Here is a 19465-nt window from a genome sequence, read left to right as displayed (position 1 = left end):
CTGTTCGATCAGCAACTTCAGGAATTTCAAGCAAATTTATCTAAGTTCCGCTCTGAACTGAAAGCGGTTAAATTCAGCAAATTCCAGCGGGACGCTACCGATTATCAGACGGGGTACGTATACAGATGGATGAGTCAGAAACCTGCCAAGAAGGTTACCTTTGCCGAGGACTCTTCTTCGTCAGGAGATTCCTCATCAGAAGAGCAGGCAGCACAACGCCCTCGGGGAGGGGCTCAGCGTTGGAATCGTGGACAACAACCTCAAGATGGCGCACCGCTATTCAGCGAACAGACTGGTCAAACTTCCTCCGACTCTGCTTTGGGACTCTCTGCATCCTCTCGGTATGCATCGATCGCGGCATCTTTTTTAGACTCGGGCCACAGTCAACGCAACACCCGGGGATCGCGAGCGAAGGGAACTATAACAGTCCAGCGAGCACAGAGACCAGCTCGTGTAACACGATCACAAGCGGATCCGTGGCAGTAAACCGGGAGACTGTGTTTAACTTATCCTCACATGGTCTTTCTGAATGTGAATTAAGGGTTTTAGAGAAGGGACTTTCCTTTGTCCCCACGATTAAGGGTGATATATTTGATGTATTCACACACCTCCACCGCTTTTTTTCGCTTGCTGAGACTTAAATTATTCTTTTTGGATTCTGACACATCTACGGATATGTCAGTTATGCGCCCGCGGTCTCGGTGGATCCCCCCAGGCCCTATTGATGTCTCCCTCGGTGCTTTTGAACGCCTAGTCAGTAGGGATGTACGCACGATCTTTTTATCCAAACGATTTATTCGGTATAATATGACTAGAGACGAGACACATGCTTTAATGTCCTTAAGCAGGGATCATTCTATCATGATTAAACCAGCGGACAAGGGTGGCGGGATCGTCGTCCAGGACCGTTCTGATTATGACACTGAGGTTGTTCGCCAATTGAGTGACCGTGAATTTTATAGCCCATTATTGACTGATCCCACCGAAGAACTACAGGGTACTATCAAACAACTTGTTCAGGAAGCATTAGACCGGCATATTATTACAACTAAAGAAGGGAAATTTCTCACCACCCCACATCCTGTTACACCACAGTTCTACACGTTACCCAAAATCCATAAAACGCTGATGCATCCGCCTGGTCGTCCTATCGTCTCGGGCATTGGCTCTCTTCTTGAACCCTTATCCCAGTTTGTGGACTATTTCCTAAAACCTTTTGTGTCGCTAATTCAGTCATATGTGAGGGACTCTACTCATTTGATCTCCATATTATCTGAACTGCCATTTCCCCCTGACCCATTCTTTTTTGTCACACTTGATGTTATCTCACTATATTCAAATATTCCTCAGACTGAAGCACTTCAAGTGATCTCACACACTTTGGACAAACGCCCACGACCTCATCGTGTACCTACTTCTTTTTTAATGCAGTTATCTGAACTAGCCCTCACTGAGAATTTCTTTCAGTTCCATGATTCATACTTCAAACAGATTAAAGGCACAGCTATGGGGGCCACTATGGCCCCCAGTTTGGCTTGTCTCTTTATGGATAATTTTGAGAGTCAATTTATCTATCCTTCTGAGTGGTCCAGATTCATTTATCTTTGGCGTAGGTACATTGACGACGTCTTGGTGATTTGGATGGGCACAGATATACAATTTTATTGTTTTCTGGATTGGCTCAACTCTCTCAATGCCCATATACAATTTAACTTCTGTATTCACCGTTGGAAAATTGCTTTTTTAGACATTTTGATTACTGCAGGTCAGGAGCATTTTGAAACATCTATTTATCGGAAGCACACTGACCGGAACACTCTATTACAGTATCAGAGTTGTCATCCTCGCGCCTTGCGCGACAATATCCCAACAGGCCAGTTCTTTCGTTTACGCCGCTTATGCTCCACCCGCCTGGAATTTTTAACACAGGCAAAAGTAATGACCAACCGTTTTCTGGACCGCGGCTATCCCCATAGGGTAGTCAAGAGAGCTTTTAAGAGAGCGCTATACACAAACCGGGACTGGCTATTTTTACCATCCTCCAGTTCGCCTGATGAATCTAACAACTGTATTCTGCCATTTTCAATAATGGGGAGCACCATTGCTGAGACGATACGGCGACACTGGTCAGCACTTTCACTCACAGAACTGTTACGTGGCCCGCTTCGTTTTACTTTTAAGCGTGGCAGAAATCTACGAGACAGGCTAGTGCATACTTACCCATTCATTGACACATCTGACAATTTAGGAATACATGGTCCTTGTGGTCATTGCACTATGTGCAGCCACACAGCCAATATGTCAGAATTCATACATCCACTTACGGGGCGGGTGTTCAAACTTCGCTCTTCCTCGGACTGTCTCACTAAAGGGGTGATATATATTGTGAAGTGCACATGCCCGTTGCTCTACGTGGGAAAAACCACACGCATGTTAAAAACTCGAATAATTGAACATTGTTCTAACATTCGTTTACACAGACTTGATGAACCCCTGGTGTCCCACTGGCTTGAATGCGAACATACCATCTCTGATCTCTCCTTCCTGGTGATCGAGGTTGTGCGCCGCCCTCCCCGGGGAGGCAACTACCCCGAGATCCTAGGCAGGAGGGAGCAGAGATGGATCTTTATTCTAGACACGGTAGCCCCCTCTGGCCTCAATAAAGAAATTGAGTGGTACCTGTTTTATTAGATGGGTATCCACTGTGCGGATCCGCCGAGACCAGCTGTAAGTTGACAGCTCTCGCGAGAGCTGTCACGTTCGCGCCTTTTCTGTGTTTAAATGCCCTACACCTGTGTGAGCTTGCGCGCTCCGGGTATTTTCATAAAGGTATGTACATTTGTAAAGGTCGGTACTGTGTAGCCTTTCTTCACCATTGTTTATACTCACTGATATTTGTTTTATGTCTTAGATTAAAATATACCCCTGGTCCCTCCCGAAGCAGCCCAGCAAAACACGGGACCGTGTCGGGGGACCTGTTCAAATTCTGTTTCGTTGAACGCATGGAGTTGCCACTATAAAAATTGAGTCTTTCCATTATTGGAATTGTTAATAACCACCATAGAAATTGTGGTGATTAAATCTTGATCTTGCACCAGTGTTGTTGCGTGATACTTGCTTATGTGCAAGGGTTCGCTCCTTCTACATTTAGACTTCAATTACCCCAATATAGACTGGGTAAATGTATCATCGGGTCACGCTAGAGAGATAACATTCCTGGATGGAATAAATGATAGCTTTATGGAGCAATTGGTTCAGGAACCGACGAGAGAGGGAGCATTTTTAGATCTAATTCTCAGTGGAGCACAGGACTTGGTGAGAGAGGTAACGGTGGTGGGGCCGCTTGGCAATAGTGATCATAATATGATCAAATTTGATTTAATGACTGGAAAAGGAACAGTGTGCAAATCCAAGGCTCTCGTGCTAAACTTTCAAAAGGGAAACTTTGATAAAATGAGAAAAATTGTTAGAAAAAAACTGAAAGGAGCAGCTACAAAAGTAAAAAATGTCCAAGAGGCGTGGTCATTGTTAAAAAATACCATTCTAGAAGCACAGTCCAGATGTATTCCACACATTAAGGGGCGGATTTTAAAAGGAGCGCGAATAGCCTACTTTTGTTTGCGCTCCAGGCGCAAACAAAAGTACGCTGGATTTTAGTAGATAAGCGCGGAGCCGCGCGTATCTGCTAAAAACCTGGATCGGCGCGCACAAGGCTATGGATTTTGTATAGCCGGCGCGCGCCGAGCCGCGCAGCCTACCCCCATTCCCTCCAAGGCCACTCCGAAATCGGAGCGGCCTCGGAGGGAACTTTCCTTTGCCCTCCCCTCACCTTCCCCTCCCTTCCCCTACCTAACCCACCCGCCCGGCCCTGTCTAAACCCCCCCCTTACCTTTGTCGGGGGATTTACGCCTCCCGGAGGGAGGCGTAAATCCCCGCGCGCCAGCGGGCCTCTTGCGCGCCGGGCCGCAACCTGGGGGCGGGTACGGAGGGCGCGGCCACGCCCCCGGACCGCCCCGGGCTGTAGCCACGCCCCCATACCCGCCCCCAAAACGCTGCCGACACGCCCCCGAAATGCCGCAACGACCGGGCCCGCCCCCCGACACGGTCCCGACACGCCCCCCTCGGAGAACCCCGGGACTTACGCGAGTCCCGGGGCTCTGCACGCGCCGGTAGGCCTATGTAAAATAGGCTTCCCGGCGCGCAGGGCCCTGCTCACCTAAATCCGCCCGGTTTTGGGCGGATTTAGGCGAGCAGGGCTCTGAAAATCCGCCCCTAAGAAAGGTGGAAAGAAGGCAAAACGATTACCGGCATGGTTAAAAGGGGAGGTGAAAGAAGCTATTTTAGCCAAAAGATCTTCATTCAAAAATTGGAAGAAGGATCCAACAGAAGAAAATAGGGTAAAGCATAAACATTGGCAAGTTAAATGTAAGACATTGATAAGACAGGCTAAGAGAGAATTTGAAAAGAAGTTGGCTGTAGAGGCAAAAACTCACAGTAAAAACTTTTTAAAATATATCCGAAGCAGAAAGCCTGTGAGGGAGTCAGTTGGACCGTTAGATGATCGAGGGGTTAAAGGGGCACTTAGAGAAGATAAGGCCATTGTGGAAAGATTAAATGATTTCTTTGCTTTGGTGTTTACTGAAGAGGATGTTGGGGAGGTACCCGTAATGGAGAAGGTTTTCATGGGCAATGATTCAGATGGACTGAATCAAATCACGGTGAACCTAGAAGATGTGGTAGGCCTGATTGACAAACTGAAGAGTAGTAAATCACCTGGACTGGATGGTATACACCTCAGAGTTCTGAAGGAACTAAAAAATGAAATTTCAGACCTATTAGTAAAAATTTGTAACTTATCATTAAAATCATCCATTGTACCTGAAGACTGGAGGATAGCAAATGTAACCCCAATATTTAAAAAGGGCTCCAGAGGCGATCCGGGAAACTACAGACCGGTTAGCCTGACTTCAGTGCCAGGAAAAATAGTGGAAAGTGTTCTAAACATCAAAATCACAGAACATATAGAAAGACATGGTTTAAGGGAACAAAGTCAGCATGGCTTTACCCAGGGCAAGTCTTGCCTCACAAATCTGCTTCACTTTTTTGAAGGAGTTAATAAACATGTGGATAAAGGTGAACCGGTTGATATAGTATACTTGGATTTTCAGAAGGCGTTTGACAAAGTTCCTCATGAGAGGCTTCTAGGAAAAGTAAAAAGTCATGGGATAGGTGGCGATGTCCTTTCGTGGATTGCAAACTGGCTAAAAGACAGGAAACAGAGAGTAGGATTAAATGGGCAATTTTCTCAGTGGAAGGGAGTGGACAGTGGAGTGCCTCAGGGATCTGTATTGGGACCCTTACTTTTCAATATATTTATAAATGATCTGGAAAGAAATACGACGAGTGAGATAATCAAATTTGCAGATGACACAAAATTGTTCAGAGTAGTTAAATCACAAGCAGATTGTGATAAATTGCAGGAAGACCTTGTGAGACTGGAAAATTGGGCATCCAAATGGCAGATGAAATTTAATGTGGATAAGTGCAAGGTGATGCATATAGGGAAAAATAACCCATGCTATAGTTACACAATGTTGGGTTCCATATTAGGTGCTACAACCCAAGAAAGAGATCTAGGTGTCATAGTGGATAACACATTGAAATCGTCGGTACAGTGTGCTGCGGCAGTCAAGAAAGCAAACAGAATGTTGGGAATTATTAGAAAGGGAATGGTGAATAAAACGGAACATGTCATAATGCCTCTGTATCGCTCCATGGTGAGACCGCACCTTGAATACTGTGTACAATTCTGGTCGCCGCATCTCAAAAAAGATATAATTTAGATGGAGAAGGTACAGAGAAGGGCTACCAAAATGATAAGGGGAATGGAACAGCTCCCCTATGAAGAAAGACTAAAGAGGTTAGGACTTTTCAACTTGGAGAAGAGACGACTGAGGTGGGATATGATAGAGGTGTTTAAAATCATGAGAGGTCTAGAACGGGTAGATGTGAATCGGTTATTTACTCTTTCGGATAGTAGAAAGACTAGGGGGCACTCCATGAAGTTAGCATGGGGCACATTTAAAACTAATCAGAGAAAGTTCTTTTTTACTCAACGAACAATTAAACTCTGGAATTTGTTGCCAGAGGATGTGGTTAGTGCAGTTAGTATAGCTGTGTTTAAAAAAGGATTGGATAAGTTCTTGGAGGAGAAGTCCATTACTTGCGATTAAGTTCACTTAGAGAATAGCCACTGCCATTAGCAATGGTAACATGGAATAGACTTAGTTTTTGGGTACTTGCCAGGTTCTTATGGCCTGGATTGGCCACTAGGGATGTGAATCGTTTTTCAACGATTAAAATTATCGTCCGATAATGTTTATATCGTCTTAAATCGTTATAGAACACGATACAATAGAAATTCTAACGATTTATCGTTAAAAATCGTTAAATCGTGTTAGTGCGCACTAACTCGAGTTAGTGCGCACTAACTCCCCGTTAGTGCGCACTAACTCGATTTAGTGCGCACTAACTGAAAATGATACAAATAAACACTTTCCAGGTCACTGAAGGTCAGTTAGGAATGAATATGTGTTCCTATTGGCTGGCTGCCCTCTTATCTATTGATGTTACCACTGAGGTGATGGTTGGGGGGATGGGAAATGGAACTGGAAACTAACAAACACCAACAGAAAATGAAACAAAGTGTTCACACTTCCCAGGTCAGTAAAGGTCACTTAGGAATGAATATGTATGTATGTATTCCTATTGGCTGGCTGTGCTCTTATCTATTGATGTTACCAAGGCTAATACTGAGGTAATGGTTGGGGGGATGTGAAATGGAAACAGTTGGAATCTTGACAAAAAAAGTAATGTAATGATCAGCACTCACGTGACTAGAACTTGTTTGTTTATTATTTTTGTTAGCAGGCACCTGAAATGCTAGTGCATGTTGAATTTGCCAATCACTGTGCATTTTAGAAAGGTGGTCCTGGCTGGAACTGTACACAGTTCAAATATATGTAATTGATTGTTGGTAAGTGTATTTTTTAAGTAGCCACACTGGCACAAGTATGTTTACTTTTCCTCCTACTTAACTCACTAGCTCAGCTTTGTAAGAAGGGCTTCTCTGCTTGTGTGGTGTTTTTGTTTGGTGTGAGGAGAGCAGAAACATCAGATCTTTATTCAATCTACTACAGTCATCTCTTACAGTGCCCTATCCCTATTAATACCAGGAGTGTTGTGATCTTCCTGCACACAGTGCCCTAACCCTGATACCAGTCTGAGACAGCTCCCTCCCTGCATTACTAGTGAGAGGCTGGCTTCACAGACAGGGGGGAGCTGCCTGACCCTCACTCCTGACTTCCCCCATGTCCCAGCTAGTGAATGGTGTGTGGGTGAGGGGGTGGGGGAGGATGGTGAAGTCTGAGACAGCTCCCTCCCTGCATTACTAGTGAGAGGCTGGCTTCACAGACAGGGGGGAGCTGCCTGACCCTCACTCCTGACTTCCCCCATGTCCCAGCTAGTGAATGGTGTGTGGGTGAGGGGGGGGGGGGGGAGGATGGTGAAGTCTGAGACAGCTCCCTCCCTGCATTACTAGTGAGAGGCTGGCTTCACAGACAGGGGGGAGCTGCCTGACCCTCACTCCTGACTTCCCCCATGTCCCAGCTAGTGAATGGTGTGTGGGTGAGGGGGGGGGGAGGATGGTGAAGTCTGAGACAGCTCCCTCCCTGCATTACTAGTGAGAGGCTGGCTTCACAGACAGGGGGGAGCTGCCTGACCCTCACTCCTGACTTCCCCCATGTCCCAGCTAGTGAATGGTGTGTGGGTGAGGGGGGGGGGAGGATGGTGAAGTCTGAGACAGCTCCCTCCCTGCATTACTAGTGAGAGGCTGGCTTCACAGACAGGGGGGAGCTGCCTGACCCTCACTCCTGACTTCCCCCATGTCCCAGCTAGTGAATGGTGTGTGGGTGAGGGGGGGGGGGAGGATGGTGAAGTCTGAGACAGCTCCCTCCCTGCATTACTAGTGAGAGGCTGGCTTCACAGACAGGGGGGAGCTGCCTGACCCTCACTCCTGACTTCCCCCATGTCCCAGCTAGTGAATGGTGTGTGGGTGAGGGGGGGGGGGAGGATGGTGAAGTCTGAGACAGCTCCCTCCCTGCATTACTAGTGAGAGGCTGGCTTCACAGACAGGGGGGAGCTGCCTGACCCTCACTCCTGACTTCCCCCATGTCCCAGCTAGTGAATGGTGTGTGGGTGAGGGGGGGGGGGAGGATGGTGAAGTCTGAGACAGCTCCCTCCCTGCATTACTAGTGAGAGGCTGGCTTCACAGACAGGGGGGAGCTGCCTGACCCTCACTCCTGACTTCCCCCATGTCCCAGCTAGTGAATGGTGTGTGGGTGAGGGGGGGGGGGAGGATGGTGAAGTCTGAGACAGCTCCCTCCCTGCATTACTAGTGAGAGGCTGGCTTCACAGACAGGGGGGAGCTGCCTGACCCTCACTCCTCCGGGGTATTGTGATCTTCCTGCACACAGTGCCCTATCCCTGATACCAGGGGTGTTGTGATCTTCCTGCATGCAGTGCCCTATCCCTATTAATACCAGGAGTGTTGTGATCTTCCTGCATGCAGTGCCCTATCCCTATTAATACCAGGAGTGTTGTGATCTTCCTGCATGCAGTGCCCTATCCCTGATACCGGGATGTGTGCAAGAAGATCACAACACCCCCGGTATCAGGAATAGGGCACTGTGTGCAGGAAGATCACAACACCCCCGGTATCAGGAATAGGGCACTGTGTGCAGGAAGATCACAACACCCCTGGTATTAGGGATAGGGCACTGTGTGCAGGAAGATCACAACACTCCTGGTATTAATAGGGATAGGGCACTGTGTGCAGGAAGATCACAATACCCCTGGTATCAGGGTTAGGGCACAAGTTCTAGTCACATTGACTGATCACATTACTTGTTTTGTCAAGCTACCAACTGTTTCCATTTCCCATCCCCCATATACTGTCAGTAGGAAACTTGGTAACATGAATTAATAAGAGGGCAGCCAATAGGAATACATATTCATTCCTAAACTGACCTTAACTGACCTGAAAAGTGTCAAATTGTATCATTTTCAGTTAGTGCGCACTAACTCGAGTTAGTGCGCACTAATCGGAAAAAACGATTTTTAACGATTTTTTAACTAAAAAATCGTGCCTAAGACGATTTTCTTGCCCTGCCACACGATTTCTATCGTTAAGACGATATGGAAAACGATTCACATCCCTATTGGCCACTGTTGGAAACAGGATGCTGGGCTTGATGGACCCTTGGTCTGACCCAGTATGGCATTTTCTTATGTTCTTATGGGACACCTAAATATAATCTATGCGTGAAAATGATAGGTGAGCTTGTGCCACATGCGTATAATCTTTCTCCACCAGGTGCAAGGTTTGCCAAACATCTAGAAGCCCCATTTGGCGACACATATAAGCCACCCCTCTATCTTTAAAGCTACTATGCAGCCTTACTGGAGGAAACTTATCAATGGAGGTCTCATGATAATAATTGAACTCCCCTGCTAGAAACAGTATACCTTTCATGTGCAAAACCAGCAAATGACTAATATGTACAAAAAATTGATGAGAATAAGTGTTAGGTGCATATAAACTGCATATAGTGACTTCCCTCCCATTCCAGTTCCCAATAAGAATAACATATCGACCTTCCGGGTCCTGCAGCATATTAACTATTACAAAACTGGCCACATTCCCAAAGAAAGCCCAAACTTGTCAGATCGTGAAAGCTAAGCAGGATCAGGGTCAATGGTTCTAATAACTCTATTAGGCCTAGAAAATTCTGGTGTTTGTAGGTTGTGATACCTTTTAAAGGGCCATACAAAGTGTCAAGAGAGCAACTTAACTCTTTATTACAATTTCTAAACCCAAGCAAAACTAAAGCTACTTTTTCTGATGTTAATTTTGCAAGGTACAGTATTCTGTACAAATCTACCGTTCCTTCTGTCTACCACAAATGCACCGTGCACAGAAAGAGAGCATTCAATGTGAAATTCCAGAGGTATTTTGGTGCATGCATGGCACCTGTGGCATATGTTTCCAACAAAAGTCCAATGCATATCTCCGACCCATCCTTTATTCCAACTGTTTTTCCAACCATCCAACATTGACAAATATCTAAAGGTCAATGGTCCTGCTGGTTATCCAGATTTTGTGAGATCTAGAGGGAAACTTTCAAATTGTCCCACATATTTGCAAAGTCCGTGGATGCTTTACCCTCATGAAACTTTGCAGCGTTTCTCAAAATAAACGCATGCATGCACGTACGTACTTTCCCTTTGAAAACTGTGTAAGAAAAAAGTGTTTAAATGTGCACTTACGCCTCCTGTTTGTGCTGCTGGATTTTTTTTCCTTCCTAAAACAGAACATGTACTTTTAAAAATTCAAAAATATGCGTGTTGTTTCAATCCTCGCCTCCCCGGAACAGATCCCTCAGATGCGGGTAAGCGAAAGCTCGTAATGGAACTACGCTCATATTTACCACATAGAGGGCGGGCAGTTTTAAAAAATCCTCATTTCTGTTTTACCTACAGAAATGTCTTTGGAAATTGCACATCTTCTCCTCATGAGTCCTTGTTAAGAAATTTGTTCCAATTGCTTTCTCAAGGTGAGGGAGGAAATTTTTTTTGTTTGCCTGTGATTGACTGATGTTCTACAGAGATTTATATTTTTCTTTGGGTCACCACAAATAAATCCTTGCCCAAATACTGTACAGGTAAGCTCAGTGAAGGGAGAGCTTTTAACTAATTTACTGCACGGAAGCTTTCTGTCAAATTCAGTACAATGAAAATGTGAAGACAGGGAAATATTCTTGTTTCATTTTTCTTTCAGACATTTGCAGACCACATTTCTAAATGGCTTTCTCTCATCGTTCAAGTCTTGGTTGTCTTGTCCTGCTTTGGAACTCTTAATGGTGGTCTCATCAGCGGCGCAAGGTATGGATTGAACTTAAGCTGTTTTGGAGAGTAATTTTCAAAGCCACTTTTCTGGGTAAAATCACCAGACTTACAATTGCCCTGCTGAAATGAGGCTAAGATTATGTGCGAGCTCCAGAGTATGTGTATGCATAGGTTTTAGAACGCAGCCGTGCGCATGTTATAAAATCCAGGGTCAGCGCGCGCAAGGGGGTGCACAATTGTGCAATTTGCATGTGCCTTCCTCCGTTCCATCCAAGGCCGCTCCGAAATCGGAGCGGCCTTGGAGGGAACTTTCCTTCTGCCTCCCCCCACCTTCCCCTCCCTTCCCCTACCTAACCTGCCCCCCAGCCCTATGTAACCCCCCCCCCCCCCCCCCGAGCTACGATCCTGGGCACAGCGGCAAATGGCCGCTGTGCCTAGAGGCTCCGGCCACGCCCCGCCCCACCCCCGGACCACCCAGGACCGCCCACACCCTGCCCCTTTTTGCAAGCCCCAGGACATTCACGCGTCCCGGGGCTTGTGCGCGCCGCCAAGCCTATGCAAGATAGGCTCGGTGCGCACAGGGGCAGGTTTTCGGGTTACGCGCGTATGTTATGTGGGTAAGCCTTTGAAAATCTGCCCCAATATGGATAAAAAAATCCTCTGCTCTCCATACTTGGGAACTTTTGGTTTCTAGTCACCCTGAAATTGTTGTGGATTAGTAATGGAGAGGGGACGCACAAATTTTATCCTCTGTCTCAAAAAAACACACACACACAGATATTCATTCTTTCTCACACATTCACTTTCACGCACACTCGCTCTCTCTCTCACACACATAGACAGATTCTCTCACACATAAACACAAACACACACACACACACACACACACACACAAATTCTTACTTACACACACACTGTTTCTCTCATGTTCACTGGCTCTCTCTCCCTCATATTCACACACACACACACAACTTACTGGCTCTCTCTCCCTCACACCCACATGCACATACATGCACATACTTTCTGGCTCTCTTTCTCTCTCTGTCACACACATGCACATACACACTTGCTCACTGGCTCTCCCTCACTCACACACACACATACACACTCACTGGCTCTTCCCCCCCCCCCCCCCCCCCACACACACACTCACTAGCTCTTTCTCTCATTCTGGGCCTCTTCTTCAGCCATTAGCAGAAAAGGACGTGAAGGAGGCCCTGCTTGATCTTTTTTTTGGCTGTAGGTGGGAAAGAACATGTGTTGGTTGCTGGACCTCTTGTTCAGCTAGTGGGAGGGGAGGTGCTGGGGCCTTGCTAGGCCTCTTCACCAGCCACAGGTGGGGAGGAAATGCCGGAGCCCCACTGGGCCTTTTCATCGGCTGCGGGTGGAATGAAGTTCTGGACCCCTGCTAAGCCTTTTCTTTAGCCACCGATGGTAAAGGAAGAGCTGGCAGATCCTTCTTTGGCTGTTGGTGGGAGAAGATATGTTGGAGCTTTTGGCTGTGGGCAGGGGGAGAAATGTTAGTGGCTCCACTAGGCCATTGACTCTGCTGGGTCAATTCTTCTGCTGACAGCAGGCTGCTAGTGTTGGCGAATTCTGTCTGTCTTCTTGCATTGAGGTGAGGAAGCAATGCACCCCTTCCCCCCAAATCCTCCCATGGCTATGAGCAACTGCTTTTCACCACATTGGATTGGGCAGGGATAACCCAAACCTCTGCCTTATCCGATGTCTGAAACTGGAGTGGCAAACTATATTTTTAGAGTGGCACTTGCCACTCCTTGCGACGTCGCTCACTTTACCTTCAGCTGAGTCCCACATCTTGGAATCACAGCTGCAGTTTTTCCCTACATGCTGCCCTGCAGTTTACTTGCTGCAGGCTTACTCCTCACCTTCCTGCAGGATTAATGAAGGGAAATGACTGGAACAGTGAACTGAGAAACACGGAGCTTTTTGGTATTTCTTCTGGGGCCTGGCAATTGATACAAATTACCTGAGTCTCTGGGGGGCAATCCAGAGAGTTCCCAGGTATCTCGTGCTCGCCGATGACCTGTTGCTATTGCTGATATCACTTCTACTGATGAGCTCACGACTGCTCCAAAAGCTTTCCACCTAAAAGATGGATAGGGGATAGGAAGGCGTGAATGCCCACAGAAGGAGGGAAGGTCTATGTGATGGTGACAAAAGTAGTTGGAGGTCCATGATGGGGCAGTACAATGATTTGGAAGTCCATGATTTTGGTAAGGGGTGAAAGGAAGTTGGAAGTTCATGATTTTGTAGGGGAGCAGTGGAGGTCCTGGTAGAGGGAAATAAGAGCCAGTTCAATTCTGTGAGGCTGAGGGCAACAGCCAGAGTACAGGGTAGTGAGGGGAGGGAGAAAAAAGGGGGAAAGAAACAGAAATGGAGGAAAGTAGATAGAGATGAAGAGGGCGGCTAGGAGCATGTGGTGTAGGTTGTGCATGAGTGCACACACACACACACACACATATATAATAATGAAATTAGGGTTTTATGTGTGTGTGTGTACAATGCACAAAAGGCCTCATTTCAGCCTAAAGACAGCTCTGTGAGTGAGAGTGCTGCAGGAGATCTGGGAAGCATTCCTAAACTCAGCTTCTGCTCTTCAGGCCAGTCAGGATCCTGCAAAGGCAGAATTCATAGCCCCATGGAGGAAGGGCATCCTAGACATTGCGCAGCAGTGTTATTTACTGGTAAGAATCAAGGTACATGCGGACCAGATTCCACAGCGAGCCATGATCTAAGGATTTTGTTGAAATGGCTGAGCTCCATGGAAGGGGGAATGGGGCCAGCTCAAAAAAAGGTGAAAAATCCCTGGGTAGTTGCAAATGAAGGCTTATAATACCATAGCCCAGTAGAGGCTGGTTCCAATGAGAAGGGAGAAACTGACAGGCTAAAAAAATTGCTTAAAAGGAATGTAGTCAACTAAAAGAGAACTACGTAGTATAAACTTAAATAGCTAGATGTTGATTTTAATTTGCGTCTAGCAGTGTTGGTCCAAACAAGGAGAAGCTTCTTTGCGACAACCGTTAAAAGGATTTGGAAGGAAAGATTTCATAATCTGGAAAGTGTAAAACCAAAAATTCTTGCCCCTTATTTTTTATTTCACAGACTGAAATTTAACATCACATTTGGGATGGATTAGGAACTTCCCGTTCAACTCAAATAATGTACAAGTATCATATTTGTGGCAAAACAAAGACTGACAGTTTCCCAAATTCTAAGAAATCATATTCAAAATCAAGATAATTTTATTCTTAACAAAATGATTTAATTCAGAGAATTAATCCAAATAACTTATTTCAGTAGGGAAATGAAGTCTCTAATAGAACCCTCCCAAGCTGTGTTGAAGCAAACTCATGTCTTGTGCCATTGAAGCTGACTGAGCTTTACCATCTTGTCCTCAATAGAAAAACTGCCAGATTCTAAATTCTCTTTTGTTCCTTTGTTGATCATGTCATTTTTCACAAATGTCAGTTTCCCAAAGTTCCTTTCACAAGACCCTATAGTAACAGTGTCAGTCAACAACATTTGCAGAGCTGTTTTTCTTTCTGGGCATGATGAGTTGAGAGATCATCTTGATATGCATCTGTAGAGTCATTAATGGACAGATTAAGAAGGATGACTACTGATATCTAAAATGTGAAGCTTAATCTCTATGATGGTTTCAGCCATATTTATTATTGAGATTGGTAGAGCAGTGTGGAGCTCAGTCGCTCATCATATCTGCCAACATGTCATAAAGCATTTTCAGTTGCCTCCACATTGTTAAATTATATTCAAAACACTGCAGAGATGAATACTTGTAGTCTTGGCTGTAATTCATATTGGAAAGCAGCTTTCTACATTCCTTTTTTGAGATATTCCTGAGGTACTGAAATGCCCCCAGTTCCTAAGCCTTATCTATCAGAAGCTATGATAGTCTAACCCTTGCTTCTGACAGAGAAAAGTTTGTGGCTGCGAGGGAAGGACAATGGCCTCCGCTGTTCTCCATGATCCATATTCGAAGACACACGCCTCTTCCAGCAGTGATGTTGCAGGTATAATAATTTAGATTTTTTTCATTTTATGTTATGGATTTACAACTTGGATGTGGGGTAGGAGGGGTAGCCATCTGTGGCAAGTGTGAGGTTCTTACCTACCAACTTTGGAAAATTCCAAACAGGGAGATTTTCGGACAATATTGCCCATGCATCTCATTCCACTTCACATTGTGTGTGTATAACTATATAGAGACGTTTTTTGTATTGCCTTACAAGATATCTGTTGGGTTAGCATCTCCAAAGGGGTTTGTTTTGTGCAAACCATGATAGGAATGATTACATTTCTGGTGTGTAATGTCTCCAAATAGGTTTATACTATGACCGGAACGAACCTCACTCATGAGCCAGAGTATGTTTAATACTGTTAGGGAGGATGGAGACCTTAAGCATGGGAAAGCTCAGAGACCTTTGCAATCTGTTAGGGAGCGCTAGGAGAGCGGTCCCATGTCCGAGGAGACTGTGTGCCCTTGGACCTCGGCACAACCCCAGAGGACTCCAAGCAGAACCGAGGCTGGTGAGACATGTCCGAGCCTGGGCTGAGACCAGAAAGCCAGGCCGCTGCCGACCTGCATAGCCTGAGTGAGACCAACCATGCAAGATTGGTCTCTGAGTGGTCCTCCGACTACTCCAAGCCCTTTCGGACCTGCTGCTTGGAATGGCAAAGGCAGCAGGCCGGACAGGAGATGAGGGCAGATGAAGGATCTGGAACATGAAGACTCAAGACGAGGAACTTGGAGATGTAAAGACACAGATGAGAAGCTTGGGACGTGAAGACTCAGACGAGAAGCATGAGTAAAAAGACTCAGGATTAAGGTTCAGGAACAAAGTCTAATACTGGGTTGAGGCTGCGACGCAGCACGCCCTACACAGCCCACCACAGGGCGGACCCACGGGACTGGTTGCGGATCACGCTTGAGTGCAAGGCAGACTCCAGACAAATACATAGAAGATGAAGCTGGAACATGGCGAAGATTCAGTAGAAGCCTGCACCGAGATGCGCCCTACACAGTCGCCTATGGCTGGTCACGGACCACGCTGGAAAGGAGCAGGTTCAGTCAGTCTTAGGCATGGATGGAGCAGCCACAAGAACATCCGAGGGCCGAGATGAGATTCAGGATAGGGGACCAAGATGAGACTTGACTTCAGGCAAAGATGACCCTCCGGAGGCTTGCGCTGCAGACGAGAAGACAGGCTCATGCCATGAGGTGACAAGACATGACATGGCATGCCAGAAATGGTGACAAGGAGGAACTAAGAGTCCAGGAAGCAGAAGCGGAGACGAAGCATCAGGAAGGAACATCAGGAAGACCACGAAACATCAGGACAAGACGAGAGATAATCCAGAAGAGACCACGAACATGAAGAACAATGAGGGATCCCTCGAAGAACAGGAAATACCAGCAGGAGAGAAGACGAGAAGTCCTGGAGAGGAACTAACTCCTTGTGAAGGCAACTAAGGACTGGAAGCTGGGTCCTTAAATAGGGCTGAAGATCAGGAAACACCCAAGGCAGAGTCCAGGTGAGGCCCGGGGCATTTCCGGCCGCAGGCCCTTTAAATCTCTGAAGGAGGCACGGCCCGCGCTTAGGAACAGGAAGCAGGAAGTTGTGCAGGACCATGGCCAGCGGCCATGCACAGACGCTGACGATGGAGAAGCAGGGCTGGGCTGAGAAGCAGGACCCTTCGCTGGAGGCAGCTCTCCGCCGCAGGAAGGCAGGCTGGGAAGTGGCTCCACGCCGCAAGGGAGCCCGAGGACCGCGGCCTCCGGGCCGCGAGGTGGATGAAGGCATTGGCGGCACTCCCTGCCACGAGAAGCCACGCAGTCCGCAGCTCCCCGCCGCGGCGAAGAACGTCGGCAGCTCTGTGCCACGAAGGTAAGCGCCCGCTCGCTGCTAGGCCCGCTCGCAGGAGCGCAACAAATACGATCTCAATAGCTCAAATTTACTGCTAGTGCTTATCTTAATGCTTACATTGAGCCAAAGAGAGCTTTCTTCTGGAGTTCATAGGGTATAATGTGTCATCTGCGCCAAGTGGAAGTTCTTTTTAATTAGTCCAGGGGTGCCCAAAACAATTGGGACTATTTTTGTATCTTTCTGCTATTTAACCCTCATTATGCCTCCTCTCTTATGGCATCATCTTTAATGTCAAAGAGGCTGATTTTTAGCAGGTTCTAGCTACCTAATAATAGATCCCTATTGCAGAGTGACTAAATTTAACCACCTAGATTGACTAAGTGTCTAGCGTTAGCAGCTCAAAATATGGTCAGGAGGTGTTTTTGGGGGGCAAGGATAGACTTAATTAGCTAGCACTGATTTTTTTGGGCCATACCAGGGAACCCTTCAGTTCTAGTCACCCTGAGATTTGTGTGTATGTGGGGAGGAGGGAGATGGGGAATGTTGCATGCAAACTCTCTCCCCCACCAGACTCAGATTGGTGTGAGTTAACTGGGGATGGTGGTACAAACTTTCCTCCTTCTAGATTAGTGGGAGGAGGGCAAAATTTCTATACTTACCCTCTCAGATCAACAAGGGGTGAACTGTTTCACTCAGTTTGGTGTGCAGGGGGAAAACTTTTTTCCTCTCTCCAACTCTCTCTCTCTCTTTCACACACACTCTCATTCTCTCTCACCCCCTCCCCATTCCTGCCGCTGGGTCTGACCTCACCTGCCTTAACATTCTCACCTGTTCAGGTGCAGCTGGTACTGGATGATTCAGCTATAATTTCATTCTTCTTCTGGCCCTTGTGGGCTTAGAAGATACCTCCTCCTTCTTCTGGCCTGCGCAGGCCATCGCGTCTTCAATTCCTCCTTCAGCCTGCATGGGCCACCACAAAACTACTGCATTCATATGGAATTTACCGGCTGATGCTATGTCGCCTTTGCTTTCTTTTGGTCCATTTTCGGAGAAATTCTTTTTCACTCAACGCATAATTAAGCTCTGGAATTCATTGCCAGAGGATGTGGTTACAGCAGTTAGTGTAAGTCCATAAACTGCTATTAATCAATAAGGAATAGTAGCTTGGGATCTATTTAATGTTTGGGTACTTGCCAGGAACTTGTGACTTGGATTTGCCACTATTGGAAACAGGATGCTGGGATTGATGGATCCTTGGTCTGACCCAATAAGGCATGTCGTATGTTCTTATGCCAATGTAATGCCAGTTTTTAAAAAGGGATCAAGGAGTGATCCAGGAAATCTCAGACCAGTGAATCTGACATCTGTGCCAGGCAAAATGGTAGAAATTATCAGAAAGAACAAAACTGCTGATCATATAGATAGGCATAGTTTAATGGGACAAAGCCAACATGGATTTAGCCAAGGAAAGTCTTGCCTCACCAATTTGCTACATTTTTTGGAGGGTGTAAATAAACATGTGGATAAAGGTGAGTCCGTTGATAAAGTGTATCTGGATTTTAAGAAAGCATTTGTCAAAGTCCCTCATGAGAGACTTTTTAGGAAATTAAAATGTCATGAGATAGGTGGCAGTGTCTTATTGTGGATTGCCAACTGGTTAGAAGATAGAAAATAGAGAGTAGGGCTAAATGGTACATTTTCTCAATGGAAAAATGTGAATAGTGGAGTGCCCCAGGGATCTGTTCTGGGACCGATGCTTTTTAATATATTTATAAATGACTTGGGAATAACATGTGAGGTGATCAAATTTGCCAATGACCCCAAATTATTCAAAATTGTTAAATTATAAGAGGATTGTGAGAAATTATAAGCAAAACTGGGAGACTGGGCGTGCAAATGGAAAATGAAATTTAATGTGGACAAGTGCAAAGTGATATACTTAGGCCAATCTGCCCTTGCACTTCCCTATCGGGGCTTCGGGCATGGCCCGGTGGGCCAGTGCAGCCAATCACGTGGTTGGTGTTGGTCACAGCAGTCCCATGTCTGCGGGGCCTCTGCAACCAAGACCAGGTACCCAACTGCGCTTCAATTTCAAGCCTTCGCGGAGGCTCTTACTTATCATTTGCTCACTGAATTTTCTGTGTCGGCAGCAGATTCCTAGCCCTCCTCCTGCTACTGTCTTGGACACAGGGCCAGCGGACGCACTAGGTGAATTAGGCCTTGGTCGAGGGTGCTGCCCATTAGGGGGCGCTGCTGCCACTCATGAGCCAATGAAGCTGGCCGAGGTGGCCGCTTCAGGCGGCAGAATTTTGAAGCGGCAAAAAGTGCCCCTTGAAAATTCTGTCCAGCTCCCGCCTCATCCTGCCTTCCCCTTGATCATGCCACTCTCATTATCCCCCCCAAGACTCACGAAAACCTCTTGTGGTCCAGCGGGGAGCCCTGGAGCAATCTGCTGCTCCCGGGCCGTCGGCTGCCACTAACCAAAATGGCGCCGGTAGCCTTTAGCCCTTAGCATGTGACAGGGACTACTGGTGCCATTGGCCAACCTGTGTCACATGGTAAGGGCAATGGCTCTATTTTCGTGAGTCCTG

At 46.7% G+C, this 19465-nt stretch overlaps 1 protein-coding gene across 1 annotated transcript in view; it reads left to right on the top strand.

Moving 5' to 3' along the window:
* LOC115090566 (cystine/glutamate transporter-like) overlaps positions 1-19465 on the top strand; it is a 194797-nt gene that overhangs the window by 145360 nt on the left and 29972 nt on the right. Inside the window, exons 9-10 of the mRNA XM_029599809.1 lie at positions 10898-11001; positions 14924-15020. Coding sequence (XP_029455669.1) covers positions 10898-11001; positions 14924-15020 — 201 coding nt within the window. The remainder of the gene's footprint in view (positions 1-10897; positions 11002-14923; positions 15021-19465) is intronic.

Source organism: Rhinatrema bivittatum, chromosome 4 (assembly GCF_901001135.1).
Source record: "Rhinatrema bivittatum chromosome 4, aRhiBiv1.1, whole genome shotgun sequence".
In the NCBI taxonomy this organism is placed as follows: domain Eukaryota; kingdom Metazoa; phylum Chordata; class Amphibia; order Gymnophiona; family Rhinatrematidae; genus Rhinatrema; species Rhinatrema bivittatum.
Note: the sequence above shows the minus strand (reverse complement) of the source record. Positions and strands in the feature narration are given on the sequence as shown.